Here is a 22,353-nt window from a genome sequence, read left to right on the forward strand (position 1 = left end):
TAAATCTGCACTAAAGCCTGGAATTTCTGAAATGCATTTTAAAAGTGACATTAGTCAAATCCAAATAAAATTCGTGTTGAGTTACAACAAGATCACAGAGATCTCTTTACTGTTATTCTTATTGTAGGCCCTGAGCTAGTGGCTGGAACAACAGTAATTCCAAAGGAAAATAGCTGTATTTCACAAAACACTTTCATATGATAGCCTGGTTTGGATGACAGTATAAATCACAAGATGACAAAATTATTTAAAACAGAAATGAAAAAAGGAAAAGAAAAAAAAAAAAAGGCCAGTCACACAAGTCTCCCCCCTGCATTTTCAGAAAATACGCACCTGACAGACAGGTTGTAGGAAAATGGAACGCACATTATCTATAGCTTGCAGGGGTGTACTACTGGAGAAGGAGTAATGTAAAATGTTTTTTTATGAAAAGACAACATTTAATCCACTTATCTCTTCTCTATCAATGATCAAAATTGCAAAATTTAAATAACTCTATTCCAACCATTTAGTATGTTCATCTACAGTACTAAAAAGTCTTTTTTTGCCAAGAAACAGGTTGAATATATGTTTTTCTTTTTCAATATAAACATGTATGCATCCTCCATATGCTGGCAGCCACCATACAAGTTTAGTCTTGAAAAAAATCTGCAGTGTCACATCTTTCCATTATTTCAGCAAATAGTTTTAGTCAAGACTGAAATCTTGTTCTTGCGTGTTGGAGTTAAAGTTCAACCCGATGTCTAAAGACATCCTTTAACAGGCAACTGACTTGTCTTGTGCTGTCAGAGAAATCTACAGATGTCTGAAGCAACACTGGAACTTTAAAACGCAGGAGTCCATGACCTCTATTTAAGATTAATCACTTTTATGCAATTTTCACAAAAATGTTATTTGTATACGTGGAAAGTTGAATAAACTGGTAGCCAAGCTTGCTATTTCAGCTCATTTTTAACCACACCTCACTCCCTCCAACTTCCTAAATATCATTTTCACCCCCATTCTCTTAAAAACATACGAGAAAGTAAAGTAACCAATCTTATTAAGAACAAAAGGAATATTACAAGTCACTCCTGAAGTTCTGCAGCAACTGGACAAAGTTTAAAGAGTTGGATAAATTTGACGAAAACTATTTTTCATTCTCTTTTTCAGGGTTTTTGTATCTGATTATGACCTACAAGTTAAGATATACAGGTATCATTGTAACAATATTGCTGTTATTATGGTCATTTAATATATATAAACTTAGTTATGTCACGTAACTCAGCTCACTTTAAGCACAGATTTTATTGGCTGCTCATTGCTAAGCAATTACATTTAGCTATAAAAACGTTTAGCCCTGCAATACGAACGAAGCATATACTTTATCACTGTGCAGACATATGCATTTCACTCTCATAGTTCAACCTACATTTACATTTGTTACTATGCAAAACCCAGACGGATCCATTCATCCTTCCAACAGTGACTATTTAAAATGTATACCCCACTGAAAAGTGTACATATTAAACTCTTCAATATAATACTTTACTCACCAATGCTACTGAGAGAACTGCTACTTTCGGAATCAGATGGCATTATGGACAGCACACTGTAAGTGGACCCTGGAATAAAAAAAAAAAACAAAAAGTTAGTTTTCTTGCTTCACTCCCCACCCCACAGCTTCCCTTCAATTTCTCAAGAAAGCATCTGTTCCAGTCTCTTAACAGGTCAAAACAGGTCAAAGAGGTACAGAACAGAGGCATCTCTGCTGAGATCTGGGAGACAGTTTGTTATTTACCGAGGCACTTCTACAGCACATCACTAGAATGGTATCACAGTAATCGGAATACCTGTGGTCACTGGCTTCCTTTTTCATTAACCATTCTTATTCAGCTGCATTACCGCTAATCAAACAATTACTTCTCCCAGAACTTAAGAGACAGTAATGTCCAGCATAGTTCAAGACTTCCAGAAGGAGGCCTACACTACAGGCGCTTTCCTGTTTTTGAGACACACCAGATCTTCTATCTGGTCATGGCACCTAATTAGGATATGCTGACCCTCAAGAAGCCATTCCCAAGCTTAAAGGGCTAATTTCACTGCCTGGGCTTCAATAAATCCAGGCTGCTTCCATTTGCTTCTTTCAAGTAGCCACTCTTACAAGAGGAGAGCCTCAACACTATTTTGCTAATATTGGAAGATACTGAAGGCTGGGATCTTTTATTATTATTATTATGAAGAAGAAAGTAAGCTAAAATTTATTTACAAGAACAGAAAGACAGGTCTTAATTGAAGAGCTGGCTATCAAACAGAAATCCATCTCCTCCCCACTCACCCCCACAAAAAAATCCACCACAGAAAAAAGAGTGAGGGAAGGGGGTTATCAACTATAAGATAAGTGGCACAACAAGGGAATTTCCACTGGGATATGAAGTCCATCCTCCAGGAACCTGCCCTTAGGCTGAACGTGGCTGTGAAAGCCTCTTCTCCTCTTTTATTCTCCTAATTCTTTCCTCTCATGCTTTAAAGTTTGTTTCTTCCAGGTTCCTTGGGATTAACAGCTGAAACACTGGAGTCTATGTTTCCAGTACCGGAAGCAAAAAAAGGACTAGGAAATAATGGAAGTCTCTCTTGCTTTCCATCCTTTCAGATAGGTCTCATCCTACTCCCCACTCCCCAAAAAAGACCAATTGGTTATTTGAAGGAGGAAAGAGAAGACATATGACAAATAACAGAAGCTTCCTCTGTCACGTCTCTGCGCCCCCACCCCCACCTCACAGTACAAAATAAAATTACTATCAAAAACGGAGGCCCAGATCTTCAGCTGGAATAAATTGGTGTGGCTTCATGGATTTCAATGAAGCTGTTCCAATTTACACTAGCTGAGGATCTGGCCCTGGATTTGATAAAACAGGAGCAAATGCTACAAAGATGAGAGCAATGTCAGAAAAGTATGGTGTTGCCACAATCAATCCTTTGAAGCAGACTCTCTAGCTTCACTAACAAAAAAAATACACACAAAAGGAATTGGGTTATTTTACCTGACAACTTTTAGCAAAGAAAGTTTCAAAATGCACTGGTTATTGAATAATTCTAATTGATTATATAAGTTGTATATTATAAAGCACATGACAAGTATGTCACTTTGATACAACGGTTTCAGAGGACACTAAATTAGTTACCTTTCCCCCCACACACACACACACTTCCGAAGTTTAAGATTTGGAAAAATGAGTTTTCTTTGTTACTGCTCATTAAAAGTAAGATACTCTGAACACCCACTAGAATCAATCAATCAGCGTGTCTCGGCATTAACTTCTTCCACACCTCCATAATGACCCTTAGCGTGTCTTGTAGCTAAGACCTGGGGGGTTTGAACAAAAATTGGCGAACGCCTTATTAAATTTTACAACCGACAATGTATACTAGGGTGAGATCAAACTAACATAGTACTTGAGCAGAATCTGAATGCATGTCTTTAAAAATGAAAGCTAATCAATCACCTTACAAAATCACCTACCCTCATCACCTGTTTCCTTTTAGGAGTACAAGAAAAAAACCTTTTGTCACAGGCATTGAAAATGGCTTCTGGCCCTTTCCAAGAGCTCCTGATAAATTATAATCCAGGAGTGCTCCAACTCCTAAAATTCAGATTTTTCTCTAGAAACCGTTTCATTGTGGATTTGTAGATAGCTAAATTTACTACTCTGCAAGGTGTCACAGTGACACAAGGGACTGACTGATAAGTGGAGAGAAAAGATGTTCTTGTGATTAAGGCTGCTGACTTGGACTCACAAGATCAGGGTTCTGTTCCCACCTCTAACAATGGCAATCTTTTATTTTCTGTAGCTCAATTTCCCAATCTATAAATATTTCCCCGGGAAAGTTAATAGGATAAGTTAATAGATGATCATGAGGCACTCAGATATTACAATCATGAGCACTGTAGAGAAGTTGAAAGATAGAATAAAAATTAGCACAGACTTTTCTCCTTGTCACCTCAGCAAGACATCCTATCAACACTCACACTTAATACTCAGCCTGAAATAGACAATAATAGACACCGAAGACGCCATGATTGTCCAGAATGTCACTTGTCTTGAGCTTTAAAAAAAAAAAAAAAAAAAAAGCTGACCCCTTTAGGTTTTGGCTGAGATTCAAACACTCCATCTTTCCTAGCTAAGGATGGCTGACAGATTCGCATACAATGGATATGCTGTGGGAACATACCTTCAAGCAGCAGTCAAAAAATGGATTATAGGTATAGCATTTATCACCACTTAGATAGTGCTAAAAGCATGTTAGGGAATTTATGACACGTGATGAGACAGGCTCCTTCCTTAACCAGTTGATAATGTAAGGCCCCAAGCCTGCAAATGCACCATGGTACTGCACGAGCATGAGATTCTGCTTATGCACATGTAGTACCAGGGCTTAAGTAAAGAAAAAAAACCATACATGGGAAAAATGTTTGTACCCTGGTATCCTATCAAGGTGATGTTTGGTACATATCTTGCGGGTCCAAGATCATCATCAATCTCCCCATCCCCACATGCCCAGTTGGCCCAACCAATATTTTTTCAGCAATAGAAATTTTGTTCTGCATCCCATCCATCTGCTGCAATCTCTCTCTCTCGCTCTCTCTCTCTCAAAGTGCAATCTTTAAAAGATGGGCATTTTTCAAGAGGTCCCCCTTGGTAGCTGTGACAGTGCCCCCCATAAGGCTTTATGGAGATATGCTTATGAACGTATATATGACATAACTAGAATATGTTTTATGCTACATATGCCATGTGACATATCTCTGTAGAGGTTATGATCTACCAAATCTATTAATCCTATTAGTATGCATGTGTCATTTTTGTATTCGATGTTCTGAATATTGGCTGTGTACTGGCTTGATTTTCAAGTAACCTTTGTAAAGCATTTGGTCAGCTTCTTGAGAAAGGAATGTGCAAATCAAGAAGCACTTAAAGTACAATGGATCTTGGAATGCTCCAATCCACATAAGAAGTCGACTTGAAGACGTTCAAGGTAGCATGGAGCTGGACTTTGCATAGGAGAGAGGACGGGTCTCCACCCACAAGAGCAAGTCTATGGAGACCCCCTCCATTTTGTCTTCAGCTGGCTAAGGAGATGGCCTCTCCACCCCCAGGGATACCAGTAAGAAACTAGAACAAAAGGCAGTAACTACAGGGGGCGAGAGTGATTGCTGGACCCAGACTAGATGGAGATTAGTCTAAAGGAAAATTACTGGAACTGCTGAGGTTTTGTCTGTATTCAGTTTTATTAGACATAGGCTTGCAGGTTTTATTTTATTTTGCTTGGTAATTCGTTTTGTTCTGTCTGTTACTACTTGGAACTACTTAAATCCTACTTTCTGTATTTAATAAAATCACTTTTTACTTATTAACCCAGAGTATGTATGAACACTTTGGGGGGGGGGGGGGGGGGAGAGGCAGCAAACAGCTGTGCATATTTCTCTATCACTGTTATAGAGGGCGAACAATTTATGAGTTTACCCTGTATAAGCTTTATACAGGGTAAAACGGATTTATTCAGGGTTTGGACCCCATTGGGAGTTGGGCATCTGAGTGTCAAGGATAGGAACACTTCTGTAAGCTACTTTTAATTGAGCCTACAGCTGTTAGGGGACGTGGTTCAGACCTGGGTCTGGGTTTACAGCAGGCTAGCGGGTCTGGCTCAAACCAAGCAGGGTGCTGGAGTCCTAAGATGGCAGGGCAGGAAAGCAGGAGCAGTAGTAGTCTTGGCACATCAGGTGGCAGCTCCCCAGGGGGTTTCTGGGATCCAACCCGTCACAGTAGGTTTTATAGGAATGTACAACTAACACAGAAGTAAAGCTCTTACTTTTGGTATTGTAAGAAGAATGTGACCAAAAAGAGTGAAAAATTTGGTCTGCTCTTGTTGACCTGATTTTAAACGTTTTCAATAACACAGTACAGGTTGTCTCTCAAAATCCACAGTAGATTCTTCAAGAATGGATAAAATCTCATTTTGTTAGATCACTGTTTTTATTCATCTTCAAAAGGGTTGAATTTGCTCAAAACAAGCCCAGTATTTAAAAAGGAGACAAACTCTCTGTAATAGAATTAGAATTTCATTTTGTGAAATACACCAAGATGGTCTAGATAAGAAAAGCATAACTTCTTCCTAGAGACAGTGAGAAGGTGCAGTATAGCTGCTGGTGAAAATTATAGGGGCAAAAATCTGACAGACGGCATACTGCCACCTGAACACCTACATCCAAGAGGAAGGGATAAGTATCTATCCATTCATAGCTCTCATCACACACACCCTTGCTTTTCCGGTTCTTCATGACAATACCTATGGAAAAGTTAGGCCTAGTCTACACTACAAACTTGGGTTGACATAAGTCACATTAAGTCTATCTAATAATGTTTGTGCACAACCGAGTCCCTTCCGCCGACCTAAGTGGCCTGTGAAGTGGACTTCTATACTCCACCTCCGCAAGCGGCGTAGTGCTTGATTTCACATCCACGGGTTGACATGGGGATAATGTAGACACTGTGTTGTGTAATTCGAATGAATTGGCCTCCAGGAGGTGTCCCACAGTGCTCTGCTATGACCACTCTAGAGAACACTTTCAACTCCACTGCACATCAGCCAAGTACACAGGAAATAGCCGCTCCTCTGTTAAAGCCCCTGAGAACTTTTGAATTTTTATTTGCTGTTTGATCAGCACAGAGAGCTCACCAGCACAGCTGATCATGGAGACTCAAAGCCGCAAACATGCTCCAGCACGGAGTACATAGGACGTGGTGGACTGGATTGCTGTGTGGGGAGAAAAGTCTGTCCAGACAGAGCTCCGATCCAGCAGCATCTGGCATCTATCCCAAGATCGTGCAGGGCATGGGGGAGAAGGGCTACTCCAGGGACACCCAGCAGCGCCACGTGAAAATAAAAGAGCTTCGGCAAGCATACCAGAAGACAAGGGGGGCGAACAGTCATTCTGGTTCTGTCCCACAGACATGCTGCTTTTATGAGGAGAAGCATGCAATTTTCAGTGGTGACCTCACCATTATCCCTAAATGCTCTGTGGGTACCTGCCAGAAGCCCCCAGTGACCTCAAGCAACAACCAGGAGGACATTGTTGATGAGGAAGAGGAAAAGAATATGAGGCAGGCAAGCAGAGGATCCATTATCCCTGACAGCCAAGAACTATTTTTAACCCTGGAGCCCACCCCTTCAAAGGCAGCGAAGCATGATGCCAGGGAAGGCACCTCTGGTGAGTACACATTTGCAATCAAACTGTAGGGGTTACATGCTGTTATTTTCTTATGTTTAATCTGAACAAAAAAGTAGCGGTAGTGGGTGCCGGTGGCCACTCCAGCTACACAGAGGGTGCTCACCAAGAAAGAAAGACTGTTTATGTGCATGGGGATGGCCCTGGAATCCTCCATGGAGATCTGTAAGAAGCTTTCATGAAAGTACTCTGCAATCCTTTGCAAATAGTTTCTGGGGAGGGCTGCCTTATTTCGTCCACCACGGTAGGACACTTTCCCGCGCCCCTCCAGTATTAACTCTGCATAGCAGCATAAGGACCAGGTCTGTACTCAGATGCTTGCAGCATCTGCTACCTTGCTGCCTCTGTTACCCTCAGGAAAGTGATATAGCATAGGGTCACCTAGGGGAAATGGGGGGGAAGTTTTGAAAGCTAGCCCTTAAACTGCAAACAATTCAACAAGTAATCCGCCCCCCATTTGGGAATTTCTGGGTCACACAACCATGCTTTCCCAAAAGTGCTGTGGTTGGAAGAGATCACAGTGTATTACAAGCAGCATTGAAAAAAGGGGGGGTGGCAGCTTCCTGTTGGTCTCCACACACACACACAACTTGGTGCCGCGGGGCTTTGAACACTGGTGCCTGTCCTCAAGCACCACCCAGGTTGCTGGGGGAAAAGAAGGCTTTTCTCAAGTTCCAACCTGCAATCCCATGTATGTCTTTCACAAAAGCAGCAACAGCACAAGACCTCTCGTCCATGCATTGTGGCCTTACCATGGCTTGAGCAGCAAACCGACTCTTGCAATAGCCAATGGTTGTGATTATGTTGTGGCTTGCAGTGAAGTGTATTGAGGGGTGGGGAGAGGGAGGGTTATAAAAAAATTAACCTTGCACCAGAAACAACGTATGCACTGTCAATGCTACCCTTGTGCTTTGCATTCCTTGCAGCTGAGACCTTGTCCATCAGCACATTCTCTACACCGGGACAGAGACTTTCACAGAGTAGAAGGTGGAAAAAGAAGACTCGAGAGCACATGTTCAGTGAGTTGATGCATGCCTCCGAGAGTGACAAGACTGAGATCACAGCATGGAGTATTACACTGTCTGAGAACCTGGACTGGGAGGACAGGAGAGCATGCAAGGAACAAGAACATGCCATGCACGAAGAGATGCTGCAGATTATGAAGGAGCAACCAGATATGTTGAGGCGTCTGGTTCAGGTTCAAGAAAGGAAGCTGGATGCCAGAGTCCCTCCACAGCCTATGCTGAACCTGCTGCCATCACCGCCCAGTTCTACATCTGCCTCCCCAAAACATCCTATAAGGTGGGGCGGAAAAGTTCAGTATCCCTTGCACTCAACACCAGGGGAGGGTACAAGGACCAGAAGGCACCCATTCCCATTGTTATTTGATTGTTATTGCAGTGCATCTGTAAGCAAGCTTTCTTAGTTTCTCCTCCCCCCGCCCCCCAAGAGTGTTATCAGCCCTTTTGCCCCAGGTTATTTTACTTTTCTTTGCCGTCTCTATTTGTGTGCATAATAAAACTTAACGGATTGAGGAGAAAAGGCTCTTTATTCATTCACCACACAATGGTTGATGAGGGTGGAGTTTACAGGGGAGAAAATGCAAAGGAGGGGACAGTTTAGTAAGGAACAACATAGATAAGTGTCACATTACTCTGGCTCATTGCTGAAACTGGTTTTCAAAGCCTCATGGAGACACAGAGCTCCTTGATGTGCTCTTATTGCCCTGGTGTCTGGCTGTTCAAAATTGGCTGCCAGGCAATCTGCCTAAACTCCTCATCCCTGCCGGAAATTTTTCTCCCTTTATTTCGCAGATATTATGGAGCACACAGCAGGCAGCAACAACAATGGGGTTATTGCTTTCACTGAGGTCTAACGTAGAAAGCAAACACCACCAGCGACCTTTAAAACATGCAAAGGCATGTTCCACCACCATTCTGCACTTGGTCAGCCTATGGTTGAACCGGTCTTTACTGCTGTCCAGGCTGCCGTGTACGGCTTCATGAGCCATGGCAGCAAGGGATATGCTGGATCTCCCAGGATCACGATTGGCATTTCAACATCACCAATGGTTATTTTGCAATCTGGAAAGAAAGTTTCTGCTTGCAGCTTTCTGAACAGACCTGTGTTCCTAAGGATGCATGCTTCATGCACTTTTCCCAACAATCCCATGTTGATGTCGGTGAAACAGCCCCTGTGATCCACCAGCGCTTGCAACATTATTGAGAAGTACCCCTTTTGGTTTATGTACTCTTTTGGTATGATGCCAAGGTAGGGATATGTGTTCCATCTATTGCCCCACCTCAGTTAGGGAACCCCATCGTAGCAAAATCATCCACTGTGTCATGCACATTGTGCAGAGTCACTACTCTTCTTAGCAGAAGTCTGTTAATGGCCCTGCAAACTTGGATCACAACAGATCCCCTGGTAGATTTACCCACTCCAAACTGATGCCCCACTGACCTGTAGCAGACTGGTCAGAGCAGCTTTCATTTTAGTTTTGCTGCGCTTCAGGGTAGGGAAAACTCTTTACACAGTTCCTGGGAAGTGGCCCTATGCATATGAAAGTTCTGCATCCACTGCTTGTCATCCCATAGCTACATAACAATGCCGTCCCACCAATCAGTGCTTGTTCCCAGACCCAGAAATGACGCTCAACTGTGTCAAGGTGATGCATGTCAGTCATCAGCAACTCCTAACTGCTCCGCTCTATATGTTTTCCAGCTGGGCTGTTTGCATGGCATTACATTGTTCCATGTGGTGGCTCCTGTATCGGCTGTGTAAATATTGCAGGATAAGGTGCGAGGTGTTCGTAATGCTCAAGACGACAGTGTACAGTTGAGCGGGGTCCATGCTTATGGTGCTATGACATCCGTGCAGGTAACCCAGGCTTACAAAAAAAGGCACACAAAAAAGCTTGGCTTGTTTGCTGTTGATTTCAGGGACGGAGGTAATTGCATCATGGAAAGCTAACTCCATGTTCCCATAACCACCCATGCCAATATTTTGGTCCCATAAGGCATTGCAAGCCCAACCCAAAATTCTACTCGGCTATGTGCACTGTGGGATAACTACCCACAGTGCAGTACTCTGTGCATCGATGCAAGCCCTGCTAGTGAGGACTGCCAACACAAGGAGCATAGTGTGGACACGCATGATCGACTTGCTGAAATGGGAGGCTCAACGTTGACTTACATGAAGTTAACTTAACTTTGTAGTGGAGACATGGCCTTAGTGTCTGCTCACCTGCAGCATGCATACCTGATGGGTTTGGTTTTGTTTTAATGTACTGGAGGGGAAATTAGGCCATTGTCTGGAACTTATGTCATCTTAATATTATCAATAATTGCTTGTTTGATAAGTGCTTCATGGTGTTGGAATTACCCCATACCAGTGTTTACATATTGGCAAAATAGTGTCTTATGTGAAATACTGCACTCCTGTCAGCTACCACTGCCTGAGACTAGTCAAAGTGATCCAGCGTTTAAACTATTGTTCTAACCTGTTCCTATTTAATTAGCCTGGGAATTGAGTTGTACTGGAAAGGGGTGGGAAATATAACAAAAGGCAAAACTACACAGACGCTGAATTTTTTGGCATTTTATCACTACCTCTAATAGATGTTTTGTAAAGTATTTGACAAAAGTGGTTCGTTTTCCATAGCAATTTCAAAATTACAATTTTTAGATTTTAAAAAATGGAAATGGCCACTTCATCAAATTTCACAGAAAATCTTAAATTAGAGGAACACAAAAGTCACCCAACTGGGAACAGGGAACATTTAATTAAAAAGATCACTATATTTTTCAACAGGTTGGCTCGTGCAGTTCCATTTTCACACAGACAGATCAGGTGGATGCAAATACTGTTCTGATTCCTATGCGAATATTTGTTTTGTTTTTTCAATAAAGATGGGAAGCATTATACTAACAAAATTGAAACAAAATTTTAATTGACATTTGCACTTCTGGAGTCATCAACATGGCAAAAAGGTGGATTATTACCCAAAGCAACTCTGTGGCGTTAAGAGTTAAGTATATAATGTAAAAAAATTAATGAAATAAAGTGGTGATTAAAGAAGTTTATGCTATAATAAAGAAGTACTGTACTCCACACTCTGCTACTTGTCTTTCAACAGGTCATTTTGTTTCCTTGTATTCCAAGACACAGTCCCTTAGTACAAAACTTTGTTACACTTCATTTCAAGCCACTGACTCAGAACAATAACCTTCCCTTTCAACAAATTTCAAGATTACAATATGAAATAATCAGATTTTGATAAACACACAGTGCATTACAGTCACAGTTCGAAACGAACAGTGACTTTTATATGCACACTCTCTCATGCATCCGATGAAGTGAGCTGTAGCTCACGAAACCTTATGTTCAAATAAATTTATTGGTCTCTAAGGCACCACAAGTACTCCTTTTCTTTTTGCAGATACAGACTAACATGGCTGCTACTCTGAAATCTCTCACTTGTAGTTTTCGTAGCTGTATAAAGAAAAACACAAAGACGAAGACAAAACATCAGCCATTTTTTCCTCTGTTGCACAGCAGAATGATATATGGGGCAATTCTTATTTGCTATTTCATGATTTAGGTCCTAATCCTGCAATGTCAGCCTGTACCAACATTCACTGCACTTCCTATTTTATTAAGAATTTTAAAATGTTCATTTACAACTTGCTCCGATCATCAGATTTCCTTGAACAACTCTTGTATTTATTGGCCTGGCAATAAAGCAGCCACTTAAGTACCTCAAATGCAGCTCTGGATTTAATCCCAGAACTCTGAGCCAACACAGAACAGGATTATACCATGATTTATTATCCTCAGAGAGCAAACCTGAGAGGTAGTGGACTCCCATTTCCTTCCTTCCCCTCCATAGACCTACAACATTGAGCCATTCATTTCCATTTGAGTTTAGTATGACTCATTCTCCCAGTTTAGGAAAGATAATGTGGGCGGATGGGAGAAGAGTAAAACATCCAAAGAGAATGCCAACTGTCAAATGCTGCTAATTCCTCATTAACAATGCCAAGTCACAGACCTAGCCACCAGGCAATGCAGTTCTGGCATGCAAGTACTTAGTACAAGCAGCTGATGCCACAAAACTCCATATGGGAGATCAATGGAGGCAGTTGAAGGGGGTGGGGGGAAGGACAGGGATGAGATTAAAAGATGGATCCCACAGTAATTAAATGAAAACATTTCTCTTCTTCTGTCTCTCTAACCACAAATCATCAAGCACAACACAATACTGGGCATCAGCTGCATTTGGAATAGACATTAAAATAAAATTAAAAAAAAAAAAAAAAGACAAACCAACATTTTGCTATGCCCAAACAGACATGATTAGCTCCTTCTGCAAGAAAGTGAGCGCACAGAGCCCAACCAGGGTACCCCTGCAACTGACTGCTGACTTGCTGCCAAGTAGCCAGTTGACCAAAAGTCTATCCATATTACACAATTTTGAAATAAGGAGGATTTCAGGGCTACTAGCCCCCTCACCCCCCCACACACACCAGGCCACCTGTCATAACTACAACTCAAACTACCATCTTCTCGCACACATACCAATGTCATATTGAACTGGGCCACGCTCACAAGTAGGTATCTCCATTATACAGACTTGTAACTTAAGATACAGAGAGCTTAAGTAAACTGCCCAAACTCTGTCAATTCTACGTATGCTGCTAATGTCATTCCTGTTGAAGGAATTTATTGCCACATGCTTTTTTAGTCTTAAACATTCGTTCACAAAAGCACATTAAAACTCAAATTAAAATAGGTTTAAACCTGTAATTCAATTCAGAACCTCCAAATTAAATTCAAACCACCTATTAACTCTCACCCTCTCCAATTTCCTAAAATCTGCTGTAGCATCTGACAGTTATTTAGAACGTAAGAGGGCAAGCATTCTCAATTAGTAAACTTTGCTTGATGAAATGAACATTTACTGTGGCATGCTCCTTTAACAATGAGAAGAGATTCTGTTTGAATGAATCTGTTTGCTTCAGATGTAGGAATTTTGAACAACCAGATACGCACAAACATCTTCAGAGCTCTAGTTTAACTTCAGAGATTCTAGGAGGTCAATCCTGCAAGGTACTGAGCACTCTGGGCCCAGTCCTCCAATCCTTAGGCACACACCTAACTTTAAGCACATAAGTAGTCTCAGGTTTAAAGTTAAGCATGTGATTAACTGCTTTACTGAACTGAAACCAGAGAACTTAACACTTTACAGGACTGAGCCCAAAATGAGCTGTAGCTCACGAAAGCTTATGCTCTAATAAATTGGTTAGTCTCTAAGGTGCCACAAGTACTCCTTTACTTTTCATATACTCCTTTCACTACACCTCCGAACTACAGTGACATCAAGCAACTCTCTCTTCCTACCCTTCTACTGCGAATTTCCATGATTAAACTCCACTTTTCCCTGCACTTTGTCTGCTGCCCAATTCCCCACAGGCACCAGCTAATTCAACTTCTTGTCAGCAAACACTTTCTGACGGAGGCCCAATATGCAGGATGAGAAGGCAGTGTGACAAACATTTGTTTATCCACATCTCAGTGCACAAAACTAAACTGACTTTGGCAGGACTCCCACTTGCTGTGGGGGAGTTAAAAAGTTTGACTGAAACTGGAAATGACCCAGATTACCACGTTCCCTTTGCCTTTCACATCACAGGAAAAACTGACCAAGGAGCTGAAGAATCACATGGATCTGCCATGCTTTATCTCTGAGGCTATTCTTTCCTTAGAAGCCTGTGTGGTAAGGTTTGTCAGAAGCCGTAAAATACATAGTCATTCAAGTGCTAAGTTCTTCTTGTAAGTCATGTGATGCTTACACAAAGCTCTGAATGTACTGCACTAGTTCAACAGGAAGTTGGCTTCTGTCTGTGCCATCTTTATTTCAGGTGTTTCACAATCACTTCACTTTAAGGCTGACTGGGATTCCTAATACAAAGGCTAGAACTTGCCAATGAAGGAAAGAAAAATCAGGTTTAATTATGCAAGTGAACCTAACTTTCCTCCTCCCCTACCCCTCACACTTTTAAAAACACTTTTACCCAAAATTTTAGTATGTAAAACAATTTTAGATTCTTAGAATTTTAGATTTTAAATTTAGATTCTTAATATTTTACCCCACAGTCTAAAATTCTAATGCAAAATAGAACACTAAATTACTTTATAAAGCACCAAATGACTAGAATTACCTTTCAAGTGCTTTATAGACTTTAACCCTCAGTGTTTCTGCGAGGTTGTTAAGAACATGATTTCCCTTTTACAAGTTACATTATAATACTGTAAAAATATAGGCTAGCTGCTTTAGGGCCGACAACATTCTTTAATTATTGGAGGTTAAAAAGTAAACTTTTCCTGGGGTCAGGAATTTCCGTAACTCCAAGGTTTCTTGCACCTTCCTCAGAAACAGTTAGTAGAGGGTGAGAAAACCTGGATTTGTGCTGGAAATGGCCCACCTGTTGATCACTTTAGATAAGCTATTACCAGCAGGACAGTGGGGTGGGAGGAGGTATTGTTTCATGATTTCTGTGTGTATATAAAGTCTGCTGCAGTTTCCACGGTAAACATCTGATGAAGTGAGCTGTAGCTCACGAAAGCTCATGCTCAAATAAATTGGTTAGTCTCTAAGGTGCCACAAGTACTCCTTTTCTTTTTGCGAATACAGACTAACACGGCAGTTCCTCTGAAACCAGTTAGTAGAGATTGCTACTGGTGACTTCTGGTCTGATTCGATATCGCAATTCCTATGTAACCTAGGACACAGAAGGGTTAAGGAACTTGCACAAGGCCAGAGAGATTAGTGCAAGAGCCAGGATTCAGATTCTGGAGTTCCTAGCACCCCATCGTGTACACAGACACAGCATCTGATTGTGAGATAGTAAGTGGTAAAACACTCAACATTTATATCCGGGAAAGTGTTAATTTCCTAGTCACTTTTCATTGATGTAGTGGGGTGGAGGATGGGAAGCAATCAATTGCAGATTGAATCAGGCAGGTACAAGGAAAAAAACCCAGGAACCTCTCACCTCTCCATAGCAACAACTGTGCTAGTTCTATGGACTTTTCAGAAAGATTAGTTGCTGGTAGTGAGTTATATTGAAAAGATTTTACAAAAAAGCTTTTCAGAGGATCTGGGTCACTGGAATATTCTTGAGAATCATCTGAAGACCAGAAGGCAATAAAAAGCAAGAAGAGAGAATAGGAGAGAAAAAAAGCGGGGGGAAGGGGGGAATAAGGGGGAAAGATTGCTTCCTTTGCCTTTTGTGTAACATGAACTCTGTCATTAGGATATGCTTGCTATTACCCACATATTTTCTTATTATTTGTCCTTGTTTGTTGCATTCAGAACACTGGGCCAAACCATCCCCTTTTCATACAAAAGATGCATGGAGAAATTATGTAAAAAGGTCCACAAGTTAAAATTTACCAAGTTTCTGGCACCTCCTGTCCACAGGGTAGGAGGTTGGTGCCATTGCTTAGATTGAGAGCATACAAGCAGTCCGATGAAGTGAGCTGTAGCTCACGAAAGCTCATGCTCAAATAAATTGGTTAGTCGCTAAGGTGCCACAAGTACTCCTTTTCTTTTTGCGAATACAGACTAACACGGCTGCTACTCTGAAACCTGCCATAGTCTTGTTACTTTGTAGTCTGGCTTAGACGGGTGGGTGGGGAAATTTTTTGTAAAAAGCTTAAGTTACTATAAATTTTGTAGACATGCCACCGTTTTACCTGCATTCATTTCAAGCACCGTTCATGCCAGGGGACGGAGTATCTTACATTTATGATCACTAGACAAACATACATCAAGGCCTCCACACATCAATGAAGTCCACAGTTGCCATGGTTCTCCACCACTTTTCTTTCCATTCCCTGGACAATTGATAGAATGACTCAGTGATCAGCCTTGTTCTCTGACTGTGTCAGTACTCAGTGCTCCTCGTGATGGGGCTTCACAAAGGGAAAGGGAGAAGTTAGTATTTCAAGCAACAATAACCTACGTAGTTATTACTTGTGCGAGAAGAAAAAATCCTGCAACATTCCAGGTTTAGAATGGAGTACAACACTGAAAAGCAACTGCTTTTACCTTTGCCTACTTGCTCTTGGTTTGTGACCTTTTATTGTCTACTTTACTCAGTTTATTTTCTACTTGACAAGCCGTAGAACTTTACACTACCGTAACATTTCAACAGATGAGATCCTACCTTTATGACAAGACAGCTTTCCATCAGGAGTCTGATTTCCCAAGTGTGGGTGAGCTGACCTTTCTGAAAATCCTTTAAGGCTGATTCCCAACATGAAAATATTGGCGTACATGCTGTGCTGTAATCTACCTCATGTATGGTTATATAACTAATTCCCATATGATTTACAGAATGTGCTGCCTTAACTGGATAATTTCTTATATTAAGAAACCATATTTTATAGGTATAAACTCAAAAGGGAAGAAATTAAGTAAAATTTTCAACCATATCCTAGCCTTTGAATGTTGATTCTTTAACCTTAATGATTGATTAACGGGGCGGGGGGGAGGGGGGTTCCACTGAAAGCTACATGTATAGATGTAACATGTGTTATGATATACAAATGCCATGAACTACGAATTGACACAGAATGCAATTTATGTAAATGCATATGGAAGTTAAGTGTGGTCCTTGGAAAATCACTACTGCCCTTCTGTGCCGCAAAATATTGCAACATTGGAAGTTAATATATCAGAAAAATATCCAATCATTCTCCCTGGTGATTCCCTAGTGATTTTGAAGAATAAATTAAGTTTTAAATACTACTAGTCATCTTATTATGGGAAATCTTAATCTCCTGCCTGCTTGTAAAGTGTCTGGCAGGATTTCAGTCCTACATACACTTATCATAATTTTCATCACAGCACCCTTGATTTTCAATGTTCATTACCACAACCTAAAATGTTTAATTAAGATCAATTTTAAGTTTGGCAGCCACCATATTACCAAAAACAGAACATTTGCAATACTGGTAATTATGGAGGTGGTCCAACGTCACATCAAATGCACTCCCAACTCATTCATGCTTTTAAATTGCTGTAAGGAGCAAGGATCTGACTAAATCAGTGTTTAAATAAATGCTAAAATGTCTCAACGATTACCATATTCTAACTTCTTGGCATTAAACTGTAGACATAGAGAGGTACATTACAAAGCATGATATTTTAAAACAGTATCAGGTCACTCAGACATATGGGGGGATGCTGATTTAAGTGTTGTCTTTATTTTCAAATACAACTCAGAGTTTATTCAGGGCAAGAATGTGTTTCACCATGTGAGCTTACAGAACATTACAATGACAAAAAAAACAAGTGAGGATTTCTTTGAAAGCTTTCCAGTATTCTTAACGGGAAAGCCTCCTTAGCTCCCACAGGAGGCTGGGAAAACTAATCCTCCTAGCATGCTGCAAGAACTGCTCTTAACATGAATCATATTGCATTCAATTTACCAGAGTAGCAAACACTGCTTGCCTGGTACATACAAGTAGCGATCATTTTCTGGAAAGCTTAAGAAATGAGGTCTTGTACAATACAACCTATAAAGAACCATTATGTTTATTTGCTGGATAACGCATGATAAGCCAAAGCAAAGAAAGTAAAACTTTTTTTTTTTAAACCAGCTTCATGAACCTTAGCTTCAGAGCTTCTATGATCTGTTCCAAAAATGCCCTCTTAATCTAGGCAATAAAAATCTAGGATATAAAATGGCGTTAAAGTAACTTCTCATGCATTAAGGACCAAAGTAACAGTGATCCCCCCAGGCTTTCAACAAGATGAAAAGTAAAAAAAGATATTTGCAAGTCTGTTTCTTAGCTACACAGATGAGATAACATTCACTGTCAACTCTCCGGGGCAGGGTCTGACCGAAGATCCCTCTAAACTGCGTAGCAGGCTATTAAGGCCAGTGCAGGTGCGCAGCAGGGAGAGACTCCTCTCGCCAGGCGCAGGCTCCGGCTCCACCAGAGCTGCTGCGGCTGGGGGAGATGCTCCTCTTCCCCAGCCCCAGGCTACTGTGGTGAGAGATGGCTAGAGGAGTCCTCTCTCCCCGCCGCAGCCCCAGGACAGCCTGCACCCCAAACTCTTCATCCCTGGCCCCACCCCAGAGCCCGCACTCCCAGCCAGAGCCCTCACCCCCTTGCATCCCAGCCCTGAGCCCCCCCACCCCCACACTCCAAACCCCTCATCCCTGATCCAACCCCAGAGCCCACACCCCCTCTGCATTCCAACCCTCTGCCCTAGCCCTGAGCCCCCTCCCACACTTTGAACCTCTCAGCCCCCCACCGCCTCACATCACCTCCATATTGGTGCACATAACAAAATTCATTCCACATATGGATGTAAAATATTAGAAGGAACATTGGGTCTGACCCGGTCTGTTATTTGTTTGTGCAGCATTAGACACAATGGGGCCCTAATCCTTGACTAAGCTTCCCAGGTACTACTGTTATAATAAATGTAATCCCTGGGGGGTGGAGGAGGGGATCCTTCCTCTCAATATATTATAAGCAGCTGAAATCCTGGGGCAATGGAGAGCCAACCCTTCAACACCCCATTGTGTTTGTTCCAAACTGGTGGAGCTGGAGACTTAACCCATGTCCTTTAACTTAATGCTGCTAAGTAAAAAGGGACTTCCTCCAAACAGACTCCTGGAGCACCCCTTTCTCTCAAGGTTAGAGGGGACAAGACTGTAGCTCGACCTGGCTGGGTCCATGGGTCCATGCCCCACCACCACATCTTTGCCACGCTCCAGGAGTTCGGGATGCCAGAGAACCTCCTTCGTGTGATCCGAGAGGTGTACGAGGGATGCAGCACCACCATTCGCTCAGTCGAAGGGGAGACCGCCGAGATCCCAATCCGGAGCGGAGTTAAGCAGGGCTGTCCCCTCAGCCCCATCATCTTTAACCTTGCCATGGAGCCGTTGCTGCGAGCGATCTCCAATGGCACAGATGGCTTCAACCTCCACGGTGAGAGGGTGAGCGTCCTGGCTTACGCGGACGACCTGATCCTGACCACAGATGACCCAGAGAACCTCCAACATATGCTAGATGCCACCAGTCGAGCTGCTGATTGGATGGGGCTCCGCTTCAAGGCAAAGTGTGCGCACAACTCTCCACATTGACAGTAGCAAAAGGGAGATCCAGATCCAGTGCGAGTCCGTCATCCCCTGGCAGAGAGGCAGGCATACCAGCACCTCAGCATGCTGACGGGTTTCCGTGTCCGGCAGACACCCGAGGACACCATCCAGGAGATCTTGCAGGATGCCACCAAGATCGACACCGCCAAGATCGACGCCTCCCTGCTAGCACCGTGGCAGAAGATAAAGCCCTGAACACCTTCCTGATCCCCCGCATCTCGTTCGTCCTAAGGGGATCCACCGTGGCGAAGGTACCCCTCAACAAAGGCGGACAAGATCGTCCGGCAGCTGGTGAAGAAGTGGCTGTTCCTTCCCCAGAGAGCCAGCAAGGAGCTGATCTATACTGCCCACAGGCATGGCAGTGCCAATGTCCCCCGCATGGGTGACCTGTGTGACATCGCGGTGATCACCCACGCCTTCCGCCGGCTGACATGTCCCGACGCCATGGTAAGGAACATCGCAGCAAACACCCTCCATGACGCAACAAGGAAGTGGACTGGCTGAGCCCCCTCCAACTAAGACACCGCCAGCTTCCTGAGCAGTTCCCTGGATGGCAAATTCGGACGGGAGCGACATCACTTCACTGTGGTCCCACGCTCGCAATGCCACGCATCACCTGGAGAAGCGCATCGGCTGCCGCTGGGAGTGGTGCGAGGAGCGCCAGGAGTTGGGCGTCCTGGTGCCACAGATCAGATCCGACGACAACACCATCGTCACCCTGAGCGCCAGGGGCATGCTGGAGAGGACCCTGAAGGCAGCCATCCACTGGAAACCCTGGTACATGGAAACCCTGAAGCGTAAGCCAGACCAGGGTAAAGCCTTTGAACAGACCAGCAAGTAGGACGCCAGCAACCGCTTCCTCGCTGGGGGTGGCTTCACCCGTCTTGCCGACTGGCGGTTCATCCACCGCCCCCAGCTCAACTGTGTCCCACTCAGCGGAGCCGTCCGCCACGGGAACCGAGACAAGCATTGCAGGACGTGCAGCTATTCCAATGAGACCCTGCCCCACGTCCTGTGCAGCTGCAAGCCCCACTCCAGAGCCTGGCAGCTGCGCCACAACGCCATCCAGAACCGCCTGGTGAAAGCCATCGCACCATGCCTGGGGGAGCTCGCTCGCCGTGAACTGTGCCATCCCCGGTACTGACAGCCAGTTACGACCTGACGTGGTAGTCACCAACGAGGCCCAGAAAAAGATATCCTCGTCGACATCACAGTCTCCTTCGAGAACAGGACCCCGGACTTCCGCAAAGCCCGAGCTCGTAAGCTGGAAAAATACACCCCCCTGGCCAACACCCGGAGAACGAAGGGCTACAAGGTGCAGATGGATGCCCTGATGGTCAGAGCCCTGGGCGCTTGGGACCCCTGCAACAAGCATGTGCTGCAGACCTGTGGGATCAGTTGATGCTACGCACGGCTCATGCGGCACCTCATGGTCTCGGACACCATCCGATGGTCCAGGGACATCTACATCGAACACATCACCGGCCACCTACAGTACCAGGAGGTGTGAGCCAGTACAACATCATGCATCAACTATGGGAAAGGGATGGAGAGACTTTTTCCATTAGACCATATGAACTGGAACCATAAACTCACTGAACATTAAATCCCACCAAATGAGGGTAGATCCATCCTCATCACCGTATCCACTCATACTCCACACCTGAACATAGCCATTATATGGACAACACACCCCCATATCTCAATGTCTGTACTTTGACCCGTTAAACTTTTACCCCCAAATTGGGGAGATTGCAGATTATGTATTCCTTACACCACCAGTTCCTAAACCAGATTTCGCACCCCTTGATAATCTGTACCTTATTCCTGGATAACCAGAAACTTCTATGCTTAAACTCTGTACCGTTTTCTTTTTACTTCAACATTATCTTAATAAAATTATTAAAACCAGTGTTCTAGGTCTTAACATAAAACCACCCTGGCCAAATGGTCCACAGAGGACCTAAGCAAGAGATACTTTCTGTTGAGGACTTGAATTATAGCCTACAACCTTCTCACACCATTGTCAAAGGGAAATCTCTTTTTCCAGTTGAACGCTGAGTCGGGGGAAAGAGTTTTCAATTAGCTCTTTTTGAGACTAAATGACCAAACCAGCATGCCGAACAGCATGCTCACAGACTTTTCTGCTTAGAGTGACTAGGCCCTGGTCAATCAATGAAACCAAACATCACACCAAGAGTGCCTTTCTTGAGGCAACTACTTGTCACCTTGATGACTTGGGTATATGTCATCAGGCCAAAGTGCCTGAACTTGGGTTCTGTCACCAGGCCAAAGCGTAGTGTGGAACAGGAAGTTAAGGGACCCACAGTGAACCTCAGAAGCCTCTGGTGTCTTGAATATGTAGATGAACATCCTTGAAAGACAAGTTAGTAAGAAAATTGCCCAAGAAAAATGGCTGCTATCATTACAAGAATGATCTCTATTTCCAACAGTAAGCACTTCTAACCCACCAAGGTTCAGCACCAGACTGTATTACAAAGAGGCAGCATCGAATTTCTTCGAGACCTGAATGGGAGGACTTGGGCAGCAGACCCTAAGGAATCACAGATGCAGCTTCTGAACACAGCTTCCTCCTGGGTCATAAGTGAAGGACTGCAGTGCTCACTACTTTTGGAGCAGGAACGTGGAAATGAAAATTTGACAAGCAGCCTAGCAGTACCAACGAGACAGCATGCTTGTGTACTAATGTTGCCTCATTCCACCTGACCCAAGCAAGTCTCCTCATCTTCCTTTCTCCCCACCCAGTAGCAGAAGCCACCAAAGGAACCTGAATCTAACCACTCCTTTGATTTCTGTTGCCAGGCAAGTAATTTATGAGCAAGGGTGCTTTGTCAAGTTGATATGGGTCTAAGAAGTCACTATGCAGGAAACAAGGATGTT

The 22,353-nt window shown here is 43.3% G+C and overlaps 1 protein-coding gene across 5 annotated transcripts in view; it reads right to left on the reverse strand.

The window, feature by feature from the left end:
- The window catches only part of DLG5 (discs large MAGUK scaffold protein 5), a 181,102-nt gene that overhangs the window by 106,272 nt on the left and 52,477 nt on the right, over nucleotides 1-22,353 (reverse strand). For all 5 annotated transcript variants that reach the window (XM_073353227.1, XM_073353225.1, XM_073353224.1 and 2 more), the window contains exon 2: nucleotides 1,536-1,604. In XM_073353227.1, the coding sequence (XP_073209328.1) occupies nucleotides 1,536-1,604 (69 nt within the window). The remainder of the gene's footprint in view (nucleotides 1-1,535; nucleotides 1,605-22,353) is intronic.

This window comes from Lepidochelys kempii, chromosome 7, assembly GCF_965140265.1.
Source record: "Lepidochelys kempii isolate rLepKem1 chromosome 7, rLepKem1.hap2, whole genome shotgun sequence".
NCBI classification, from domain to species: domain Eukaryota; kingdom Metazoa; phylum Chordata; order Testudines; family Cheloniidae; genus Lepidochelys; species Lepidochelys kempii.